The 24561-nt window shown below is 38.3% G+C and overlaps 1 protein-coding gene across 1 annotated transcript in view; it reads right to left on the bottom strand.

Annotated features, from left to right (window-relative positions):
• The window catches only part of LOC132395165 (ATP-binding cassette sub-family A member 13-like), a 205445-nt gene that overhangs the window by 34415 nt on the left and 146469 nt on the right, over nucleotides 1–24561 (bottom strand). Inside the window, exons 42-49 of the mRNA XM_059971462.1 lie at nucleotides 20515–20672; nucleotides 18936–19166; nucleotides 16246–16348; nucleotides 12733–12982; nucleotides 8869–8958; nucleotides 5115–5196; nucleotides 964–1091; nucleotides 77–164 (exon numbers count right to left, since the gene is read on the bottom strand). Of these exons, the coding sequence (XP_059827445.1) occupies nucleotides 77–164; nucleotides 964–1091; nucleotides 5115–5196; nucleotides 8869–8958; nucleotides 12733–12982; nucleotides 16246–16348; nucleotides 18936–19166; nucleotides 20515–20672 (1130 nt within the window). The remainder of the gene's footprint in view (nucleotides 1–76; nucleotides 165–963; nucleotides 1092–5114; nucleotides 5197–8868; nucleotides 8959–12732; nucleotides 12983–16245; nucleotides 16349–18935; nucleotides 19167–20514; nucleotides 20673–24561) is intronic.

Raw genomic sequence — 24561 nt, forward strand, 5'->3', positions numbered from 1 at the left:
AAATGCTCCTCATCGCACTGTGGTGTTTTGCTAATAACTTACATAAAAGTATTGTGAATATATAGATTGTTCTTACCTTTACCAAAGTGTTGATATCTATTTGATTGAAATTGTTTCCTTTCATCTCCTCGGGTAGTTCTTCTCCAAATGACCACCCCCCTAGCCTGTTAATGATAAAACAAATGGGTACTCACGTTGACCAGCAATCTAAATTTCCACATTTAAGTCTGCATCAACACTTAGAACACTTCCAACAGAGATGTTACTTTGGATAGGCTGACTATAATGGAAATTCATCATTAATTTTGCTTCTAGTGAAAGTACCATGTGTTCTCAAATAGAGTATGATCAGTTTACTACAAATTTGCTGAATTAAAATGCCAATCTCAGCTTCAGACAAGGTTTTTTTTTTCTGTTACACAATGTTTCCTTCTAGCTTTTATTTTTCCAAGCCCAAAATTTAATTCTCACCTACTAAAGAGTAATGCATGGCAAATCAATTGAGGTCCACATTTCTTAAGAGAGGAAATCAGACCATTTCCCTTCTGTCATCATCTCAATGACTCAAAAGACAGGGGAAGTCAACCTTTATTATCCTCAAAATCTATGACCCTGCCATCTCCCAGACAGCAACACAGAGAGGAAAAGTAATGGAGAAACAGAGTCCAGCCATTTGTTTTAAATGCATTTTAATATGAGTGGCCGACACTGTTGGGTCAGTACGATTTTAAGAAATGCATTCAAACCAAACATTGCACACTCTTTGACATTCTGTAGATGTCCTGTTGACTTTGAGCATATGAATGTTATATTCCAAGTGAACCCATCCTAATTTCCGGAAGTGTGGTACTACCATGCAAGTTACTCAAGCAATTGCTTTTTTTTTATGTTTATCGTTTCTCTTTGAGGATTTTTAGATTTTTAGAGGATTTTAGATAGGTAATTGAATCTGATGTATTTTACCTGTTCAATCTGAAGGCATTTTCTGTTGTAATGAAATAGTTCTCCAAATTGTAGCCAGTGAGATTGTATAAGAGTTTTCCTTCATTATTTCTGAAATACGGAACTGTGATATTTATTGCAGGGCATTGCTGGAAGACAAATAAATTTTGAGTTGTATTTCTTTTACTGAAACATCTTCATTATGGACAAAATTTGATAGCACTAAGGTTAAAGAAACAGACAGCAGGATAAACCATGAAGGGACAATGAGCTGAAACTAGACTCCGTTTTCAAGAACTTACAGATCAAGGAAGCTCAAGACAGAGAAAACATAGCAAATTCTATGTTGGACGGGCCTAGGAACTGACAAATGGGTTATAGCTCATGGAGTTCAAAGGGGTTTCCAGTCACTTCATCTTTATATACCTTTAATGAAACCTGCCAAATGAAATCTAACATGAATGCTATGTGGCTCATTCCATTATCATGAAAATTGCTTCCCCACCCCCAACAAGGAAAGCAGATCAAATTTTTAAAAAAACAGTTAGAAATATGATTTTAAAATTACTTGAAATAATCCTGAGAATTTTTAATGAAATAGTAAACAAAATAAGTTCAAAAAAGGGCAGAAAACAGCTGACAAAAATGTTCTTGCTAATACTGAAGTCTTACAAGGTTATTTTTTCCAGTAAAGCTCCTTGCTGCAAATACTTTGTCCGGCTTAAAAATGATCATCTTATGTGTGGTCTTTATATGCAGGCATTAGCTACATCAAACTGGGACAGGGAAATGGAGTAATGGTGTTGTTATGAAACTGGAAAAAAGCAAGGATATTACCATTTCATTAAATTTCAAGTAGCTTTTGTGAATGTCCAAAATTAAGGGGTGACATTGACAGTACAGAAGGTTATTGCAGATTACAAGCACATGTTGATCAGCCAGCAAAATGGGCTAAGGACTGATTCTAATACAGCTAACTAAGTGTAAAGTGATGCATGGTAAGGCACTAGGGGGTGTAATGGAATAGAGGGCGTAGGAATACGAGTGAATCGTGTATTGAAAGCAGCAGCAACGGTGGTGAAAAAGGTTAGCACGGTGGCCTTCATCAGTCAAGCCATTGAGTATAGAGTTGGGAAATTGTCATTGTTGAGGCTGCACTTGGACTGTGCTATAGAAAGATGTGGTTAAACTATTGTAGGGCTCTCAGTACCAGTAGCCGTGGTGTTAACTGTTCAGGCTAACAAAATGGCTTTTCTGTATTGTTATAATGAAATGACTTCTCTGTAATGATACTTAATGCTGTAATGGATTTCTGTAAATAGGTTTCTGTACCTGGAATGTTTGGGTTATAACTCTGGATAAGGGGGGAACTAACTAATGGAGAATTGTTATGCTATCCTGTATCTGTGAGCTGAGTGGAAGTTCCCTGTCTTTTTCGGGAGGTGAGCGAGGAGGACGGATTTGTGAGGAGTGGACAGTGGTTCCAGTGCGGCGGATACCGGACATCGCCGGTTTGGATGGTGGCCGACGGCTCGGAAGGTCATTGTGAATGGAACCTGAGGCGTGAGCTTCAACGTATTAAAATATTATGTGCACAAACTGATGAACTTACTGATCTGTTACCTTTAGGTTATCTGTTTCTATTAACCCATCACTAAGAAATAACTATAAAATTGCAATTATTTACTCACCTTTGGTATATTGTCTGATATTTGTGTTGTGAGCGTGTACCGGGGGGGGGAAGGGGGCATTACACCATATTTATACTGAAGTATTGCACTATTGGCGGAGTGATGGCGGTTCACCCTAGGTGAATGGGGGTAAATTGGGGACACAGATGCTACACTACAAAGAGTGCAGAAAAGATTTAAGAGGACGTTGCTGGGACTAGTAGGCCTGAGTTAGACTGAGAGTTTGGACAGTCTAGATCTTTATTCCTTGGAACAGAGGAGAAGGGGGATTAACTTATAGAAAAGTTTAAAATTATGAGAGACATAGATATGGTGGACAGAAACAATCTTTCTCCTAGGGTATGCAGAGTTCAAAAGCAGGGAGCAAAGGTTTGAGATTGAACAAAGGACCTGAGGGGCAACTTTTTCAAATAGAAGGTGGTAAATATATGGAACAAGCTAAGATAATAGTATCATCTAAGAAACACTTGTATGGGTATATGGAGAGGCCAGGCTTAAATGGGCTAAATGCAGGAAATTGGGTCTAACTGGGTGAGTACCTTGGTTGGCATGGTCTCATTGGGCCAAAGGATCTTTGTCAATGCTGTATGACTCTATGACTGAAGTCTATAAGACACTAAATAGGGTTCAAATTCACACTTATTAGAAAGAGTTACATCCAAGCTATCAACTCAAACTTGTATTGAACCAAAAAGTGGATCTCTTTAGATTTTATACAAGAATTGAATTTACAAATTAATGCTCCGGGTATAGATCTTCATTCTCTGTAAGGATATATTATTGATTCAAATGTATTTCTTCCACACAGAAGAACCTGATCCACTCTTTAAGAAGAGAGGAAGGCAAAAGAAAGGAAATTTTAGGCCAGTTAGCCTAACCTCAGTGGTCAGGGAAGTGTTGGAGTCCATTATTAAGGATGAGGTTTCAGGGTACTTGGAAACTAATGATAAAATAAGTTACAGCATGGTTTCTGTAAAGGAAAATCTTGCCTGACAGATCTGTTAGAGTTATTGCAGGAAGTAACAAGCAGGATGGGCAAATGAGAGGCAGAGGAGGTCATTTACTTAGATTTTCAGAAGGCATTTGATGAGGACATAGATGAATTGGAAGAGTGGGCAAAAAATGGCAGATGGAATACAGTGTTGGGAAATGTATGATCATGTACTTTGGTAAAAGGAACAATAGTACTGACTATTACCTAAATGGGGAGAAGGTTCAAACATCAGAGATGCAGAGGGACTTAGGAGACCTCTTGCAAGACTCCCAGGAGGTTAATTTACAGGTTGAGTCTGTGGTGAAGAAGGCAAATGCAATGTTGTCATTTATTTCAAAGGGAACAGAATATAGAAGTGAGATAATGCTGAGCCTTTATAAGACACTGGTCAGGCCGTGGAGTATGGTCAAGAGCCTTGAGCCTCATATCTCAGAAAGGATGTGTTGTCATTGGAGAGAGTCCAGAGGAAGTTCATGAGGATGATTCTGGGAATGAAGGGGTGAACATATGATGAATGTTTGGCAGTTTGGGGCCTGTACTCGCTGAATACAGAAGAATGCAGGGGGGAGGGGATCTCATTGAAACCTACCAAATGTTGAAAGGATCAGATAAGGCGAATGTGGAGAGGATGATGGGATATCCAGAGCTAGAAGGCACAGCCTCAAAATTGAGGGGTGACCTTTTAGAAATGAGGTAAGAAGGATTTTTTTTTAGCTAGAGAGTAGTGAATCTGTGAAATGTTCTGCCACAGATTGCAGGCGAGGCCATCTGTGGGTATATTTAAGGCAGAAATTGATTGTTTCCTGATTTGTCAGGGCATCAAAGCATACAGGAAGAAGTCAGGTGTATGGGGTTGAGTGGGATCAGGGATCAGCCGTGATAGAATGGCAGAGCAAACTCAATGGACTGATTGGCCTAATTCTGCTCCTATATCTTATGGTCATCCAACAACATGTGCCAGATCTATGAGATCTTTGGATCCATTTGCAATCAGCTTAGGCTTTAAGAACATAGCCCATTTAATAGCATGTCCGTCTATCTACATCTAGATCCTGGTCACAATTACTATGACTATTTCTAAATGTCCTGTGATTCCAAGCGGGTACTATTTTAAGGATCTTACTGTCTCTAGTGTTTATTCAGATAGCCTTTGATGCCATTCACTTTATACAGCTTGCTTATCAGTCTGTCACTGATCTCTTTTAATTCATGCTTTTTTATTTATTTAATTTTCTGAGCTTGTTTTGGTCCATTCATTCCCACTGATTTTTTTTAATGTACTTTCATTTCCAAAGATAGCATAATTTCAAATGTGAAACACTAATAACATTTCTGCAGCCTAACAATATAACTAACACAATTATTCATGGGAACACTGGGCAACTAAATACAAGATATTCCTGCACTCACTAGCACGATTGCAGCTGTTTGTTAATACATATTCATAAAGTACATTAGAAAATAATGAAAATTAACTAGCTTACTACCTGATAACCATGATCACAATTACACTTAACAAGAGAGTTCTCTGGTTCTGAAGGTCCTTTCCACATGCATACAGGATTATTCCTATGAAAAAAAATAAACCATGTCTCAGTTTTCTCCAGAAAGCAAAATAATCACAAAATATCAGAATGAGGTTTATTGTCACTGGCATAACTGGTGAAATGTGTTATTTTGTGGCAACAGTACAGTGCAGGCATAACAAATTACTGGAATTTACAATAAAACAAATCATCAAATTGATAGATATAAAGTGAGCTCTTTCATTACCAAACAACAGGTTAGAGAGATCAGCTTTGCTGAAAGGTTATTGACATGATATGTTCACTCTGTTCTTTCTACACTGGAGCTACCTAACCTGCTCAGTGCTTTCAGTTCTGTTTCGATTTCAGATTTCCCATATCTAGAGATTTTAAATTTCAATTATCATAAAAGGAATAGATTTGATCCTTTTTTTTTGTTCTTTTACCTCAAAAGCTGCCATTCCATTTCCTAATCAAAACCAGACTGGAGAATGAGATGGATCAACAGTTTCTCCAACCATTTCTCCTCAGACATTTTATTTATAACTTCTCCATCATAACTCTATATAATTTGAAAACGTCTATTGTATCTTTCCTAGCTCAAAGAAGAACAATTCTAGTTTCTCTAGTCTTTCTCCGGTCCTGTTCACCCTGTACACATCAGACTTCCAATATAACTCGGAGTCCTGCCATGTGCAGAAGTTCGCCGATGACACGGCCATTGTGGGTTGTGTCAGGAATGGTCAGGAGGAAGAGTATAGGAAACTGATACAGGACTTTGTGATATGGTGCAACTCAAACTACCTGCGTCTCAATATCACCAAGACCAAGGAGATGGTGGTGGACTTTAGGAGACCTAGGCCTCATATGAAGCCAGTGATCATTAATGGAGAATGTGTGGAGCAGGTTAAGACTTACAAGTATCTGTGAGTGCAGTTAGACGAGAAGCTAGACTGGACTGCCAACACAGATGCCCTGTGCAGGAAAGCACAGAGTCGACTGTACTTCCTCAGAAGGCTGGCGTCATTCAATGTTTGTAGTGAGATGCTGAAGATGTTCTATCGGTCAGTTGTGGAGAGCGCCCTCTTCTTTGTGGTGGTGTGCTGGGGAGGCAGCATTAAGAAGAGGGATGCCTCACGTCTTAATAAGCTGGTAAGGAAGGCAGGCTCTGTCGTGGGCACAGAACTGGAGAGTATGACATCGGTGGCAGAGCGAAGGGCGCTGAGTAGGCTACGGTCAATCATGGAAAACCCTGAACATCCTCTGCACAGCACCATCCAGAGACAGAGAAGCAGCTTCAGCGGCAGGTTGCTGTCAATGCAATGCTCCTCAGACAGGATGAAGAGATCATTACTCCCCAACGCCATTCGGCTCTACAATTCAACCACCAGGGGCAAGACATGTTAAAGTGCCGGGGTTAGGACTGTACTTAAGTTACCACTCAATGCACTTTAGTAAACTATTTAAGAACTTTTTAAAAGCTATTTATTAATGGTTTTTGGGAGGGTGATTTTAGATGCATATCATATTTATACTGAGTTAAATACTGTATGTAATTAGTTTTGCTACAATAAGTATGGGACACTGGAAAAATGTTGAATTTCCCCTTGGGGATGAATAAAGTATCTATCTATCTATCTATCTATCTATCTTTACGAAGTTCCTCAACTCTGGCACCTTTCTGGTATATCTCTCTTGCACATTCTACAAAGGCTTTTAAAACTTAAATCTATTATTCATTGCAATATTGCTCCGGCTTTCAAACAGTGTTTGTAATCTCCTTCATGCTATTTTAAAACGCTCAAAAATTGTACATTATATTCAGTTTTGAAACAGCGCTAGTGGGTTCCCTTGTGTTACCCTGCTTTAAGAATGGGTTTTGTTGATCAAATTTCTTCCATGAGCTCATCTCTCCTCTCAGATTCAAACTCAGAATGGAGTCCTTAAAAGATCACACCACAATAGGAAAAGCACTCCTTCATTACTGAGGAAAGATGGCAAAAGAAAAGAATGATGGTAGTGCCAAAATTGCTGTAGTGGGCAGAGAAACCTGCACAGGCTACATAGGAGACAGCTTCCTTGTTCACAGACAACAATGAAAGGAAGTAGACAAGTAAGTGCCTGTAAGGGCATGTGTGCCATTTATGAATATGTGCAGTTTTGGTGGACAACTATAACAGCCAGTTCTTCCCCCCCCCCAGAATATCCAATCAAAAATGAAATGGGTCCCAATTTGTTGGTTGAGCTTGCATTGACTTCTTCAACGCAGCAGTAAGCAACAATGCCTCATATGTGGCAAATATCAGGAGAGAAGAATCCTGAGGGAACTATTACCCTCATTTTAAAAGGAATGCTGTCATTTTTGTGGGCTCGTACTTGTGGCTTTCATAAACCCAACTCAGGAATCGTAAACCCAATAATGCCTGGTCTGGGCTTCAGTTGTAAGAGTGAACTGGCAATTGAAGATCAACCAAGAAAAATTGTTGGTAGGTGAAGAATGAAAGAATGAATGAGAAAGAATGAGGCCAGGATGGACAGAGGGCAACAGGTGATGCAGATTAAGAGATCACACTTCTATAAAAGACCCTGGTTATTGCTGGGCCAACTGCCTTAGCCAATCAAGCAACTAGAGTTGAAAGTGATGAGTGTCACCTCAGTGAATCAGAGGCTGAAGTTTCAGAATCTAACCTTCAGTGGTTCAGAACTGATGGCAAAGAGGAAGGAGGACATTGGGAAACATTGGCCTTCAGAGGACTGGAGACTAGTTGGGGGAAGGGGCATGTTGGGAGGGAAGGTGGGCATTACGTCAACCCCTGGGAGAATATCGGAAGCAAGATTAGAAGGTGCAGTGTTTCCTCATTGGGCATGTCCAAAGAATCAAAGGTAAGAACAGAACTTATATGAAGAGAATCTAATTCAGTGCTGCTTGAAATATTAAAATATAAATGGCCTGGGAGTTCCCATCATGACTGTTCCTGAGTAAAGAGTGCAGTTTTCCCCAAAAGCTCTAAAAAGTAAGTTGCATTAGAAATTATGTCATTCGATGATTTATATGGTGATCTCATCAAGGGAACAAGGACATGTATAGTTAAATTATTGAAATCTCATGAAGTGATCAGGAAATGTTCATTATGATACTTCATTTGGGCAAATTCAAATTTTGTGTTGTCTGATGCAGGGAAAGATAACATTTAGAAATGTCAGTGGTGATCCGTAATATCCAAATCAGCACTTGTATTTCCTATATCACATCACCAGAGTAAGTAGAATCATGCTGTTGGCTTTGGAGGGCCTTCTGTTAAGAGCAGTGGGCAAGGGTGAGGAGAAATCTGCTCCTTATGGTTCATAAGCAAAGTTGGGTGTAGCCATGCACAGTCTTAAATTATTTTAGCTGGCTTGGTTCCTGCACAGCCAATGTTGAAGCTAGCAAACACATAAAACCCAAAGCAGTCACACTCTTTCAAATAGTTTTGTGGTAGACCCAGCTCCTACAACCTGGTTGGTTGCTTAACTTCCTCATTTCACCTCCTGTAAAAACCAGATGTGTGATGGGTTCAGATAAAAGATTCTTTAAACTTGGGAACTGACCCAAATCCCAACCATTGTTGGTGTTTAAAATTACTCATTCTGTATATTAATGAAAGGCGTACCACTTCCAGGCATCTCAATCTTGAGTGAAGACGGACTTAACATAACTAAACATTGACAAACTTACCGATCAGAGTCTTGGTCAACGCAGGATTCATTTATTTTTAATGACTTCAGCAACATTGATGTGAGGTTTTGAAAATCTGTTTTATCAGAACTATACAGAGCAAGAAAAATCAAGGTTAGTCACAGAAAAATAAAATATGTAGGCTTGCTCAAGGTGCCAAAAGCAGAGGGAAATAAGGAGTTTCAATATGTTGACCTAATAATCTGTGGAAATTATTTTAAGTGTATAAGATTCACCCAATTTGTTAAAATGGGCAACTAATGTCACACATTTCTGCTATAATAACCATCCCAACATTAAAGTCTAACAACCAAAAGAAAATAAAAGTATTAGTTATACTAACCATTAACCACAGTATTAAACACTTAAAATGAGATACCTAGAATTGAATTACTTCCATGATTAATGGTTGGTGTTTGCAGTCAGCTGCAACAAAATGCCATTCATTACTTACTTATGTTTGCAGTTAAAACATTACCTTTTACATTAGTTTTTACCTCTCTACTCTCCTCTTACTTAACCCATCTGCATGCAAAAAATGTAATGCATTGGTTCTGTCAGAAAAATCAGCAGTGCTGTTTAAACCAGTTAGCTACTCACAAAGTCATGTGTGCTTGCACTTTTTCTCTCAGGTTATTCCACTAGGTTCAAACTTAAACCATCTTCCTTGCTTTCATTTTACTTTAAAAAATGGGAGTTGCAAATTTAATACTGAGTAGAGCTACACAGCAAGCAAAGGCAGATGTCAGGGGGTTTCTCCATCTCTCTGATCTGACTTTCACATTATATGGATGTTTTCAGTAGATCAAGGCCTTCAGGACATGTTTTTGGCCCTTTTTTCCCCTTACAGCTAACTTGTTTTCACAGTGTCCAAGAAGTAAGAGTTATTTCTCTTAAGGAAGCAGAACTGTATTCAGGTCTTTGCTCCTCTCATTCTCACAAGTGTACATATCCTAAAATGGATCTTAAATACTGCTGGGATTCAACAGACATGTTTCTTCTGATTCTCACACAAAGGAAGTTTCATTGCTGCATTAAACAAAGTTGACACAGCAGCCTATGATTATACATAATAGCATATAAACATACCACAATCTGGGAGATGACTAAAAGTTAGAGATGCCTCAGCAATTGGAAAGTAGGCAATAAAAATGACAAAAGAAATTAACAGAACCACCTGATTTCTCTTGGAAAGGTCAAGACAAGGTTGTGCTATTTCTTAAAAGCCCATGCCAATCAAAGACTATCTATGTACAACAGGATTTCACACAAGTAAATCAAAAATAATCACCGTGTTCCTTTGCTTTCCTTTCAGATATGTCTCATATTTGGTCATCCCTACCTTTGCCCACTTAGTTTTAATCTGTTAACTATTCATACATCTACCTGTTTGCCTGTGAGAATTTATGAATGTATAAAATTCTAAAAACTAAAGGCAAAACTTCTCAAAGAGGAAATTCAACAATAAGGAAACAACATGATGCAAATTAGCTGATACCAATCACCATCTCCTGAAATTAACACTTCTACTCATTGGTGAGCAATAGCACAAGCATTCCATTTAATTCCTAACAAAACTTCAGGAATTAATCAGTTCTAGCTCCAGAATTAATTAAATCAATTACTCTGAGAAGAAGCACAATAAATAAGGCAGTTGGATGACTGATCCAAGGAATATTTGTGGGTGAAATATGGGTTTTGAATAGTTTCATGAACACTTTAGCAGGATATAATTTCATTAGAAGCACAACTATATCTGAGTAGACAAACATCAAAGACATCAATTGTCATTAAAAAGCTATTTCTTAAGGATAAATTCCTAACATTAACATTAGAGATACTTAAATAATAGTTCTGATGAAGAATCTTAGACCAGAAACAATAGTATTTCAACAGCTTCTGCCTTTATTTTCACTGATGGAAGAACTCTGCCAGGCAGGCAGCATGGGTGGAAAGAGAAACAGCTTGACCCTTCTTCAGAACTTCAAAGCTGGAGTCTGGTTTGGTGAGCAGGACTGTTTGGTGCATGATGCAAACCTTCATCATTCCACAATGCAGATTTCACTGCCATAATAAAATGTCCACACAAAAAGTTATCCGTATTCATGTCTATCTTCCGTTATGCTCACATGTCACTTTCAAGCACTTGTGGGCCCTGAGTAAGCATGGGGAAAGGGATGAAATGCTACATAGAAATAAAGTTACCTCCAAGAGGACAACATTTTGTTATTGGGTTTGGAGGCTTGAGTGTCTCTATGACCTGGAGAGTACATTGGCTGGAGTCAGGGCTTTGTGCATTTGTACCTCTTGGTAGGATCATCCATGCCACATATTCCAACGTTAGAGACTGGACTAAAAGTAGTCCTCCAGTCCTCCATATTCTGGGAGCCAGCTCAGGGTTAACAACCCTGACTGCTAAACAAAATTGTTATGGAAACAATAATGAAGGATCCTTCTACATCTGAATGATGGTATTGCTGAGTCTCTATGTGGGACTTGCATGAATGACAGTAGTGAAAACCAAGAGGAAGCTATTGGTATGATGAAGGAAGCCCTGAACAATACCAGAGTTGAAGGACTTCATTGCTGCCAGCAGCGTAATGGACAGTCAGTAAATAAAATGAAAATAAACTAAAATAAAAGCCCAAATTTGTATTAATTATAGTAAATGGACAATTTATACATATAGCCCTAAATGTATGCTAATAGCTGACCAAACCAACCCTTCCCAGATGATATTAGGACAGTCTTGTATACGGGTTAATGGCAATCAATTACAAAGCATCTTGAATGTGAGGGAGATGAAAATGGTCCCTTTAAAATAATCTGCAAAATAAAGCTCTTAAGTTTGGCATGTGTCTTGTGGCTGGCTCAAAGGTTGCTTCTTTCTAAATACTGTCTGTTCAGCGTGAACTCTTTACAGTTCTTTGTATTTCATGCACATCAATATTTCAAGAAACAAAACAATCTAAAATGCAATGCATCGTTCAATATTTCCAAATGTGGAAAGAAGTTAGAGCAATTCTTGCCAGGATTTGTACAGATTAGCACATGGAACGTGGATTGTACCACATAACCTGCTGGAAGAACCCAGTGGGTCAAACAGCATCTATGGGAGGAAAGAAACTATTGATGTTTTGAGTTGAAACAGCATTAGGACTGAGAGTGGACAGGTAGGATAGCGGGCTTCAAAAATGCTTGCTGAACTTCCAACTTATTGAAGAATTTTAGAGAAGTTAAGAGCCCAAGAGGGATCCCTCATACATATATGGGGCTATAAATCCTAAAGAATTTCAGGATGTATATTGTACACATTTCTCTGACATTAAACGTACCTATTGAAATCTATTGAATTGGAATATGATTAAAGTCAGCATGAGATATCATAAACAGGTATATCCCATCACTATGCTGGGTTGATGAAATATTGTGTTATAGTACAGATATAACCTTATAAATGTAATCCATCTTGATAAGATTAGTACATGAATGTTTCCTATTTTCATATTTATTAAATGATTCTAATTTCATTGTGCATCCACAAGCATGTCAATGAATCTAAATACAGCTGTTTGCAACACTAGTGTATTGTCCTTACTAAAACCCATCTTTTAAAAACTAATCAGGCAAACTCATTTCACATGGCAACAGTTCCAAGGAATGTTCTCAGTGTCTTCATGTGTTTTTATTACGAACATAAGATGAAGTTGTTTGCCTAACCACTGAGAGCACAGAAAACAAATTCCTCAAGCATTTTGTCATACTCAGAAGTGACACCATATTTGTCGAATGCAAGGTTGGTTTTGCACTTCCTCACACCCACAACTGGGGCAAACTTATTAGTAAATTTTTTGGCCACTTTACCTGAAGAAGGTAGCATCTGAATCCTTATACAAATCTGGTGACATTCTAAGTGAAGGGTATTCAGAAGATATTGGCTTCACGCTGAAGAGAGCCATTGCTAAAATGACGAAGAGAACGGGAAGCAGCAGGTTGGCAATGGCTCCTTTCCAGTCTCTTCGGGTGTGATGAAAGCGTTTAATCATCACAGCTGCCATCTGCGTAAAAGTCAGTCTTATACCAGTCAGCCGTGGATCTTCAGCAAGTGCCTCAGCTTTGTGTAAGAAGAAAAAAAGTACATTAAATATTAATATATATAATAAATAAGGGCATACCTAATTTGTGGGATGAAAAGTTATTCAAAATTATAGCTGAGATAAGAGTGAGACAAAGTTGTGGAAAAAAATAATAGTTATTTTCTATTAAAGATGTAATGTTGAAATGTTATAAAGCACTAGTGAGGCCTCACTTGGAGTATTATGAGCAGGTTTGGGCCCCTTAGGACGATGTGCTGAAACTGGAGAGTGTTCAAAGGAGGTTCACGAAAATGATTTCCAGATTAAATGACTTGTCATATGAAGATCTTTTGATGGCTCTGGGCCTGTATTCACTAGAATTCAGAAAAATAAGGGGTGACCTACTTGAAACCTATCAAATGATGAAAGGCCTTGATAATGTTGACACAGAGAAGAAGTTTTCTCTGGCAAGAGTATCTAAGACCAGAGAGCACAAATTCAAAATAGAGAGGTGTCCTTTTAGAACTGAGATCAGGAAGAATTTCTTTATCCAGAATGGTGAATCTGTGGAATTCATTGACACAGGCAGCTATGAAGACCAAGTCTTTATGTATATTTAAGGCAGATGTTGATAGATTTTTGATTGGTCGGGGCATGAAGGGAATGGGAGGGGGGAGAGGGAGAGGCAGGATATTGGGGCTGAGAGGGAAAATGGAACAGAATCGATGGGTCAAATGGCTTAATTCTGCTCCTATATCTTATGGTCTTATTAACGCAGTGGACTACAAAAGTCAGCCATAAGGAAGATTAGAGATCCCAAAAGTGCTCGGCTACAATTCCATAACCCCAAGAGTGGCTGAAAGAGTGGCAACGGTGCCGTGTACAGTGAAAAGAAGGAATGGAGAATATGGGAGTTGGTGGAACTATGATGGAGCCAAATATTGCTGGGTATTATCAAGTGCAAAGTTCAGGACCCCGATACATTGAAATGCCAACTATCCTTTTAGTGGCCAAAAATAATATATAACAAATAACTTGCTATAGAGGTTTCTCTTACTCAATGTTCCCAAATGTCAAATCTCTTGAAAGCAAGTACTACATAATTTCAACTACATATCATTGGAGGAATGGCCAAGTCAAGCCATAGTGGCTGTATTGGCCCTGGTACAAGTTGCCACAAAGTAAAAAAAAAACTTACAAATTCTGGTAAGGTAAGTGAAGGATGAAAACACTGAGAGTGGTCAGGGGTTGTATGATAAACAGGACTATTAGGAATTTGAAATTGACAAGTTTAGCCATCCAATCAAATAGAACTTTCCCCACAGTCAGTAATTGACAAATAACTGGCAGAAACTGCACCTTGCTATTACAAATTGCTCAATTACACCCCAAAAAATGAGATTTTCATTCTAGAAATAGTCTGAAACTTAACTATATTTAGTTTTTGCCAACCTTGGTTATTGTTCCCAATTGAAATGATTGTCATTCAGGGTTAGAGTTAGGGTTGACCAGCCCTAACTTGACCAAGTTAAGTTTCTGGACCATTGTTGCTCAGGATTTGCACACAGCCTTATAATGACACCTACTGAGTTAATCACAGTTAATCCATTTTCTGCAAAAGCCAATCTTTAGGTATCTCGAATAAAGAAATTTAGGAACAGTCTTATTAGATTACAGCTGATCTGTTTGATGGAGCAAAGTTGTCACATTGCTGCCAATTAGTGCTCAGTAAGGGATGAGTTTGAGCTGCAGAACTGTGTCAACTGGGAATAGGATCAGACAAAGAGAACATTAACCTTGCAACACTGTTTTCCATAATTCAACAAATCCATCAATCGATCATAATCTCTTCACATACAGTGCAGCATCTCATAATTGTTTTCAGGGAGAAATATTGAATCAGGATAAGAAACCAATAAAAAAGTAAAGGATTGAACTGAAGAATTGGAAGAATAAATAGTGTTTTTTTCCTAAAGAATGTCAAATGAGTATGAGATTAAATACTAAAAATTCTGGAAGAAGGGGAACATTTTTCACATAGTGCGTTGAAGGCCTGTAGCATGCACCACCAGAGTCAGCAATTTGAAAAAGACTAATATAAAATTAATGAACAGAATAGATATGCCATTGTAGAAAAGGATAAATGGATACAGGTAAAGTGTGACCTTGGTGACTATTACTGGAAATATATAAAAGTGGATTGATTTTTCCAGCATGAATACACAACTTACACAAAATTATATTTGAATTAAATTTCTCCATGCTTATCTGCAGCATGCCTCTTATAAAGCTACTGTTTAATTTGCTTTTCAACTTTGTTTTGTATTTACATGCTGTAGACTTACTATATGAAATGCAGCTAATTCTCTAGTTGACAACAAATCCTCAGAGTAGTCTTAAATGTTTCTAGGATCCACATACAAAAGCCAATTCCAGTACCCTTGTTGTGTGAGAGTATGGGAATAATGTGATTGATAGTAGCACCTCCTTCTTACTGCCGGATCATAATGAGATTCAGTACAGAAACAGGCCCTTTGGCCCATTAAGACTGCACCTACTGTCAACCTTGTATTTTTACATGTCATTAATAATATAAACTTTCTTATTCTCCCCAAGTTCCCATCAGCTTACTCCAGATTCTAATACTCATCTACACCCTGGGAGTGATTTACAGTGGCTAATTTATCTATCAACCTACATATTTTTGAGAAATGGGAAGAAGCTGGAACATCCATTGGAAACCCACATAATCATCGGGACAATTTGGAAAGACCATAAAAACAGCACCGGAGGCCAGGGTTGAACTAGGGTCACTAGAGCTGTGATACATGTGCAACTGAGATTCGAATCAGAGTCATTTCAGTGGAGTCTTTGAAAAAGAGAGTTGCTGCAGCTGAGAGCAGGCTGGGTCTCGAAAACTATTGTGGTTGGGCAAGATCAATAGGGTCTCAGATTAATTTTCATGTGTCCAGGATAATGTATGCTCTACCATTCAAAACTCTGAAGGAAGGTTTTAAGCTATTTTTGTGTGATCAGGAGCAGTCAGCTGAAAGCAGCCTTCGGACAGAATACTGATGGATCTGGAAATAAAACACCTTCAGGCCTTTTGATGGGGCAAGCCCTTCCTAACTGTCCTCAGTGATGATCAAAAGAATCACATGAAAACAGACCCTATTATATGCTCACTATGAGATCACAGACTGACTTATTTAATTCTGATATGTTAAAGCTGGCACCATAACTTTAAAGTGAGTGAGATGCTCTGAGTGCTAATGATTTTAAACCAAATCAGCTGACTCACTATCATTCTCAGGAAAAGTGGTACTCTCAGATTTTAGAGACTGTCCATCTTGATCGTCATGTTGTTCAGATTGTTCTTCATTCTGCATCAACTTCAGGAACACCTGAGGAAATATAAACAGAAAAGATGCCGTGTAGGTACTTATAAATTTAATTAATTTAAATTTTAAATTGTAACATTCAATGTTGTATGGAAACTACAAAGATTAAGCATTGTATTATCACATTTACTGCACATAGAACACAGTCAGTATGCTAAAGTGAGATTATTAAATGATTTTCTTCAAACTGTAAACTGCTGGCAATGCTGCCTGAATTATCACCGGTGTAGTAATACTGACATTATGAAATTAAGCATTTTCTAGTCCACTGAGCTCTCAACCACACACTTTCAGCAAATTATATATATCAGAGACCAGTGCTTTCTTAGAAATGAACAGGTGCATCAGAATTCAGGCAAACACCAGGCGAGTGTGTGAATTGCAGTTTTGAGTGCAGTTTTGGTCACCTATGTACAGGAAAGATGTAAATAAGTTTGAAATAGTACAGGGAAAATTTACAAAGAGGTTGCCAGGTCTGAATGACCTGAGTTATATGGAAAGATTGAACAGGTTAGAACTTTATTCTTTGGAATGTAGAAGACTGAGAGGAGATTTGATAGAGGTAACTAAAATTATGTCAGGTATAGATAGTGTAAATGCAAGTAAGCTTTCTCCACTGAGGTTGGATGGGACTGCAACTAGAGGTCATGGGTTAAGGGTGAAAGATGAAATGTTTAAGGGTAACATGAGGGGAAAACTCTTCACTCAGAGGGCTGTGAGAGCATGGAACAAGCTGCCAGCGCAAACAGTGCATGTGAGCTCAGTTCAACATATAAGAGAAGTTTGGATAAGTACATGGATGGTAGGGATATGGCGGGTAATGGTCCCAGTGCAGGTCGATGGGAGTAAGCAGTTTAAATGGCTTGGCCTGAACTAGATGGGCCAAAGGGCCAGTTTCTGTGCTGTACTTTTCTATGACGCTACTGTATGAGTGCTGGACGGAATGCTGGTCAATGGCATTAGGACAGATGGATATTTGATTTTTATAGTAGACATGGTGGGCTAAAGGGCTTGTTTCTGTGCTGTTTGACTCCATGGCAGTGCAGAGGTATTGGTTAACAAAACGTAACAAGAGCAGAAAACTAATAGCAATTGCCTGTCCATCACCTCAGGGGTCGTGGAAGATCGAAGTCAAAGGTGAGGCCAAAGGGGGAAAGTAGAATTTTATTATATGAACACATATTGTGTGTGTAAATAAGATCACCAGGAACAAAAAAAGTTTACAGCCCAGTGAAGCAACTTTTAAAACGCTCATTAATCAGAATCAAAATTAAAAATCTATTTGTATTAAGACTATCCTTATGCTTCAGCCATTGGACAATGATAGCTTTAAGTTGGAAAGATACATTCGCCTTAAAACAAGGAGTTAATAAACTAGACTGACAGTTCAGTTTAATTCAAATACTGTCAGAGATGTTGATTATTGAAAGAGAAATAAAAATTGACATCCAGTCTACCCGCAAAGGAGTTTAACAAAAAAATTATTAAAATTCAAAGAATCTGATGTCTTCCCTCTATCCTTCCCAACAATTACTTTTCAACCTAAATCATTAAAGCAGGTTATCTAATCTTTAATTCCCTATTTTGGGATCAAGATTTGATCACAAAGAAAAGAAAATGTTGAAATTATTCAGAAAGGCACACGGTATCAGCAGTGGGAGGGTCAGATTTAACATTTCAAATCAGTGACCTTTCATCAGAACTGGAAAGGTAAGGAAACAAATGTATTTGTATTTTAAGCTGCAGAGCTTTGCTCTCAATTAGGCCATTTTAACTTCCTTCACTGCAGCAGTAATTGTACTTCATAGCCAATCTTGTCAATCTCCCAAATTTAGACCAGAGTACTGGGTGACTATTGCTTGATAGTTCTGTCTCTCCTACCCTATTTCCACATGCTGTGGGAATTCAGAAAGTAGCAATCCAATGGTAGAATAAAAGAAAAAAACTATCAGCTTCAAAACATAATTACTTTGTTCATTTACAATTGGTCAAAAACTAATCAGTAAAAATCTTTAGTTGAAAAGTGTTAGTGTGTTTGATGACCCAAATTGTCTTGCAATACACTCTTATGAAGTTAATCGATCATATTCTCAAACCAATCTTTCAGGAAAACCATTCCACACATTCACTGGTGTGAAATACCGTATTTTTTTTTTAAATACTAAGTTTATTTAAAGTGTGGTGTTTCCTAATTCCACACAATAGTAGAAATCCACTGGATTTCATTGAACCTGTTGGGTCCATGTATAAATAAAATCCTCAAAGATTTCAGATAAAAGGTGTCATTTACACAGCTTTACTCTGAGTTGTTTCAAGACCATTAAACATTCATGTCCTCGTTATGCGTAGGACTACACACTCATCAAACCCCACTTGTCTCTTTTCTTCAATTTACACTCTATCTCAATTTATCATCAGGTTGCCAAGCTGCCTCATCTTTAATGCTCTTCTTAATTTGTCTTCAAATTATTGGAATGAAATGCAATACAGTAAATTATTTTTGACTTTTGAGCTATTCAAAATCAGCCTGGAATTTCAGTTAAATGCCTTTCAGCATCATTAATGCTAATGTGACGAATAGAAGCCCTACCTCTTCCAGTGTAGTATCAGAGATGCTGTAGCTGTTTAGATATAGCTTTTCCATATTTTCATCCAGAGCATGCAACAATTTCTCAAAAGCAGTCTTATCTTCAGCAGAGGGAATAATGTATGTCAATTCTCCAAAGGCATTTTCTTTCAAAAAGGCCTGGGGAATATGTTCCTTTACCAGGGAAGTCACAAGGCCAACATCACATGACTCATCAGATCCTTCTGCAGAAGGCTGATAAAATAAGAGTAACAGAAGTTACTAATGCAAACTTTTGATTATCAATTTGTAAGCCAAACTATCTAAATTATTTTCAATAATCATACTTCCATGAACAAAATGATTTAGCAGCACATTAAACTCTTGCTGAGAGATTGCTGAAGCTATTGATAACCTAATGATTTGTAACTAGTTCCTACATGAAAGACTAAAACTTGCTCAAACACAAATGACACTTATTGATACTAATTTAATTTTTATCCATTCCATTAGAGAATTTCTGAGAACACCTTTTAGCAAAGAGTGTTATACATTGCCAACACATATCGGTGTAGGACCTCCAGCTTATACACTTTCAAATATATTTACTTTATAATAAGTAATATAAAGAAGTAGTTCATAGCATCCATGATACACAAGTACAGCTTTTAATAATATATATATATTTAAAATTAAGCAGATGAAATAAATATGAATAAATAAAATCAAATATATTTCATTATCCATTTATTTGATTTCTATTACTGTTTTCCAGTAAAGTTAAATAAAGTGTAGATGGAGACCTACTGACTATTGTAATTGGCTATTGAATATAAAAGTTCCTTTTATTACAGTGTACTTTACCATAACATAATATTCTCTCCATACAATAAATTACAGCAGTTAAAGGAATATTAACTCATCTCTCTGTTTAATGAGTGCTGTGAGCAGCTCTCATTAAGGTTCCATCAGTTATTTAGAGAGTCAATTTATAACGTAACTGAAGCACTTGAACCTGTAAGTACTCTACACTCATTTGAAATTGGTACTTGAAAGAGAGCCCACCGGGGGAAATGTGAGTCCTGAATAACATTTTGTAATTGATTAGATAATCAGTCAGATGCTATAATTATTTTAACCCTGCACATTTCTCATAAACAAGGGCTGTTGCACTTGTGGAAGCTGTACAAGAAGGCTCCAAGACAGCAAGAGGCCTAGTTATGTAAAATTGTTGATATTTTTAAAGTATTTTGACTTTATTACAGAAAGAACTTGCTTGGGACCCCACTAATCCATATTACATAATTTCGTACTTTTGATATTACATAATTTTGTACTTTTGACCCTTGCTTCATGTCACTCTGGCCAGGTTTATGTGGTGGTTAGATTTAGACTATGATAGAGAAACTAAGGGTTAAAATAGCAAGTGTTTTCCATTTCCTCTGCTCCCCAACTAAGTTCTTCAAGCAAGGAAAATTACAAGTTTTAAAGTTTGAAATTCAGAACTTAACAGCAGCATAATCTTTTAACAATACCACAATTCATGACATCAAGATCATTCAGCTTATATTCTACATATACATCACAAGCTCAGAATCATGACCTTTTTTGATATGATGAGGCTATAACCGTGTCCATACTGTTCTTTTAAGTAAGTAGGGGAGCCACAGCATTTTAACTGACCACCTTCAAGAATGATAATTCGATCACTCAGGACATCAGCTTCATCTAAATGATGAGTCGTGAATATAATGGTTCGACCTGGGAAGATGAAAACAGATGCATACAGATCACAATGGCAAACAGGTAAGTGAGTATCATTAATTAAAAATTTGTTGTATAGCACATGCAGTATTAGTAATACGGTTTCCTGATTTCAGAAGTACATAATTTCAGTGCTATTAATTCACTGTACCTGATGAAGTATGGAAATAATGAATTTATCCAACAATCGAGACTGAGTAAATAGTAATGTGGAATAAACCAGACCTACCATTTCCTCTTTATTATCTTGCCATCAATTTAGTGGGCATAAATCCTGCCGTATATATTTAGCACTTAAAACTGCTAGATAGTTTTAGCTTATGGAAGTATTTTACAGTTTTTGCATGTTAGCACTGCTTTTGTTCTGACTTTTCTTTTCCTGAAGCCACTTACACTTCCATGAGCTTTGAAGCCGAATGGAATAAAAATTAATGACACTCGTAAGTTCTTTGATACAAACAGCCCATTTGAAATGGCTAAAGGCAGCCTGTTTTGACCTGTCAGTGTGTGTGAGTGATTGGGAAGTTGGGGAAAGGGGTTTGTGTGGCTGTTGTTGTCGTTACTTCTTCTTAGGGTCAACGTTTAGGGAGTTGGAGCTGCAGCTGGATGACCTTCGATTCACATGGGAGAATGAAGACATGATAAATAGGAGAGGAAGTCACCCTTAACTTGAAGGAGGCAGGTTGCTGGGTGACAGTCAGGAGAGAGAAAGGGAATAGGCAGCCTAGAGTACTCCTGTGGCCAATCCCGTCAGTAATAAACATACTTTGAATACAGTTGGGTGTGGGAATGACCCACCAAGGGGAAGTTCCAGCAACCGGGTCTCCAGCACAGAATCTAGCTCTGTGGCTCAGAAGGGAAGGAGGTGGGAGAAAAGAGGAGTGCAGTAGATAGGAGATTCCAGAGTTAGAGAAAACGACAGAAGATTCTCTGGACATGAAAGAGGCACCCAAATGGTATGCTGCCTCCCAGGTGCCAGAGTCAGGGATGTCTTACAACTGTCCGCAGCATTCTAAAGGAGGTGAACAGCTCAAAGGTGATACATATTGGTACCAACGACATTTGTAGGAAAGTGGGTGAAGCCCTGAAGAGAGAATATAGTGAGTTAGGTAGAAAGCTGAGAAGCAGGACCTCAAGAGCAGTAATCTCTTGATTACTGCCTTTGCAACATGCTATTGAGGATAAGAACAAAATGATTTGGCAGATTAATCCATGGCTGAAGAAGGGTTTTAGATTCCTAAGATCTCTTCTGGGTAGAGTAAGGTGTGTATAAAAAAGGATGGATTACACCTGAACTGAAAGGGGACCAATATCCCTGCAGGCAGGTTTGCTAGAGCTGTTCAAGAGGGTTTAAACTAATTTGGCAAGGAGACGGAAACTAGATTGATAGAGCTGAGGTTGGGGCAGTTGGTATACAAGTACCGGAGATACAGTTTGTAGTGAGACTGTGAGGAATGACAGGAAGTGTAATGTGGGGGCAAAATCGAAAAGGGAGATGAATACAGGACTGAAGGTGTAATATTTGAATGCATGCTGTATACAGAATAAGATGATCTTCAGAGATTTACAGGTATGAAATTGTGGGCATCACTGAGTCATGGCTGAAAGAAGATCATAGTAGGAAGCTTAACATCCAAGAAAGCACATTGTATCGAATGCCAGGCTGACTGGGTGGGGTGGCTCGTTTGGTAAAAGATTAAATCAAAACCTTAGAAAGAAGTAACACAGGATCATAATATGTTCAAAGTTCAAAGTAAATTTATTATCAAAGTATATACTGTATATTTCACCATATACTACCCTGAGATTCATTTTCTTGTGGGCATTCATAATAAATACAAGAAACACAATAGAGTTACTGAAATACTACACTCAACAGGACAAACAAACAACCAATGTGCAAAAGACAACAAACTGTCCAAATGGAAAAAGAAAAAAACAAAGGAATAATAATAATAATAATAATAATAATAATACATTAGCAATAAATATTGAGAACATCAGATGAAGAATCCTTGAAAGTGAGCCCATAGGTTATGGGAACAGTTCAGTGATGGGGCAAGTGAAATTATCTCCTTTGTTTCATGAGCTTGATGGTGAGGGGTAATAATGAGTCCTGAGCCTGATGGAGTGGGTCTGAGGCTCCTGTAACTCCTTCCAGATGGTAGCAGTAAGAAACGAGCATGGCCTGGATGATGGGGGTCCTTGATGATGGATGCTGCTTTCCTGCAACAATATTTCACGAAGATATGTTCAAAGGTGGGGAGAGCTTTACCCGTGATGGACTGTGCTGTATCCACTGCTTTTTGAAGGCATTTCCATTCCAAGGGCATTGAGAGATGTCCCCAGGGCCAGACAGGACACATCCCACCTTACTAAAGGATAACAGTGACCCTCACTGGCCACAGAGGTAGTACCAGATGACTGGAGGGTGGCAAATGATATTCCACTGATCAAGAAAAGGAATAGGGATAACCTTGGTAATTCTGGACCAATGAGTCTTACTTCAGTGTTGGGCAAATTATTGGAGAAGATTCTTAGAGACAGGATTTACCAGCATTTGTAGAAGCATAGTCTGAATTGTGATAGCACTGCTTTGCAAGGGGTAAGTCGTAACTCACAAGCCTGACTGAATTCTTTGATGATGTGACAAAGCGCATTGATGGAGGTAGACAGTGGATGTGGTATATAGTATATGGATTTTTGAAAGGTGAATGATAAGGTTTTCCAATGTTGTCACATTCAGAAAGTCAAAAGGCATGGAATCTGATGAAACTTGGCTGTGTAGCTTACCCATAGAAGGCAGAGGAAGTTTGTAAATGGAGGTCGGTGACCAGTGGTGTTCTGCAAGGATCTGTTCTGGAACCCTTACTCTTTGTGATTTTTTTATAAATGACTTGGATGGGGAAGTGGAAGGGTGGGTTGGTAGGTTTGCTGATGACATGGAGGTTGGTGGAGTTGTGAATATTAAAGAAGGTTGTCATAGACTACAATAGAACATTGACAGGATTCAGAGCTGAGCTGAGAAGTTGCAGGTGGAGTTCAATCTCAAGAAGTCAGAAATGATGTACCTTGGACGGTCAACTTTGAAGGCAGAATACAGGCTTAATGGCAGGATTCTAGGCAGCATGGAGGAACAGAGGGATCTTGAGGTCCAAGTCCATAGATCCCTCAAAGTTGCCGCACAGATTGATAAGGTGGTTAAGAAGATGTGTGTTGGCTTTCATTGGCTGGGGAATTGAGTTCAAAAGCTACGAGGTAATGTTGCAGCTCTATGGAACCCTGATTAGACCACACCTTGAATAGTGAGTTCAGTTCTGGTCACCTCATTATGGGAAGGTTGTGAAAGCTTTAGAGAGGGTACAGACCAGATTTATCAGGGTGCTGCCCGGATGAGAGAGCATGTTTTATGAGAATAGGTTGAGTGAGATAGGGCTTTTCTCTTTGAAGAAAAGGAGGATGAAAGGTGTGCTAGGTGATAAGAGGCATGCATTGAGTGGATAACTACAGACTTTTTCCCAGTGGAAATGCTGATACTGGGGCCATAATCTTAAGGTGAATGGAGGAAAGTGACAGATACATTAGGGACATCTAAGAAAATCTTAGGTAGATACGTGGATGAACAGAAAACTGGAGGGCTATATTGGTGGGAAGGGATAGGTGGATTTTAGAGTAGGTTTAAAGGTCAGCATAACTTCATAGGCCAAAGGGCCGGTACTGTGTAGTAATGTTCTATGGTCTATGTTCTAAAACCAGTTGTAAGAGAGTAAGGCCTGGCCTCTCAGAAGCAAACTACGTCAGCAGTTGGGTTAATAAGTTTCAACTTCCCTTCACTGATTTGAACCAAGGGGCAAGAACTATAACTGACTATTTTCTTATGTTAAAT

Source organism: Hypanus sabinus, chromosome 6 (genome assembly GCF_030144855.1).
Source record: "Hypanus sabinus isolate sHypSab1 chromosome 6, sHypSab1.hap1, whole genome shotgun sequence".
In the NCBI taxonomy this organism is placed as follows: Eukaryota; Metazoa; Chordata; class Chondrichthyes; order Myliobatiformes; family Dasyatidae; genus Hypanus; species Hypanus sabinus.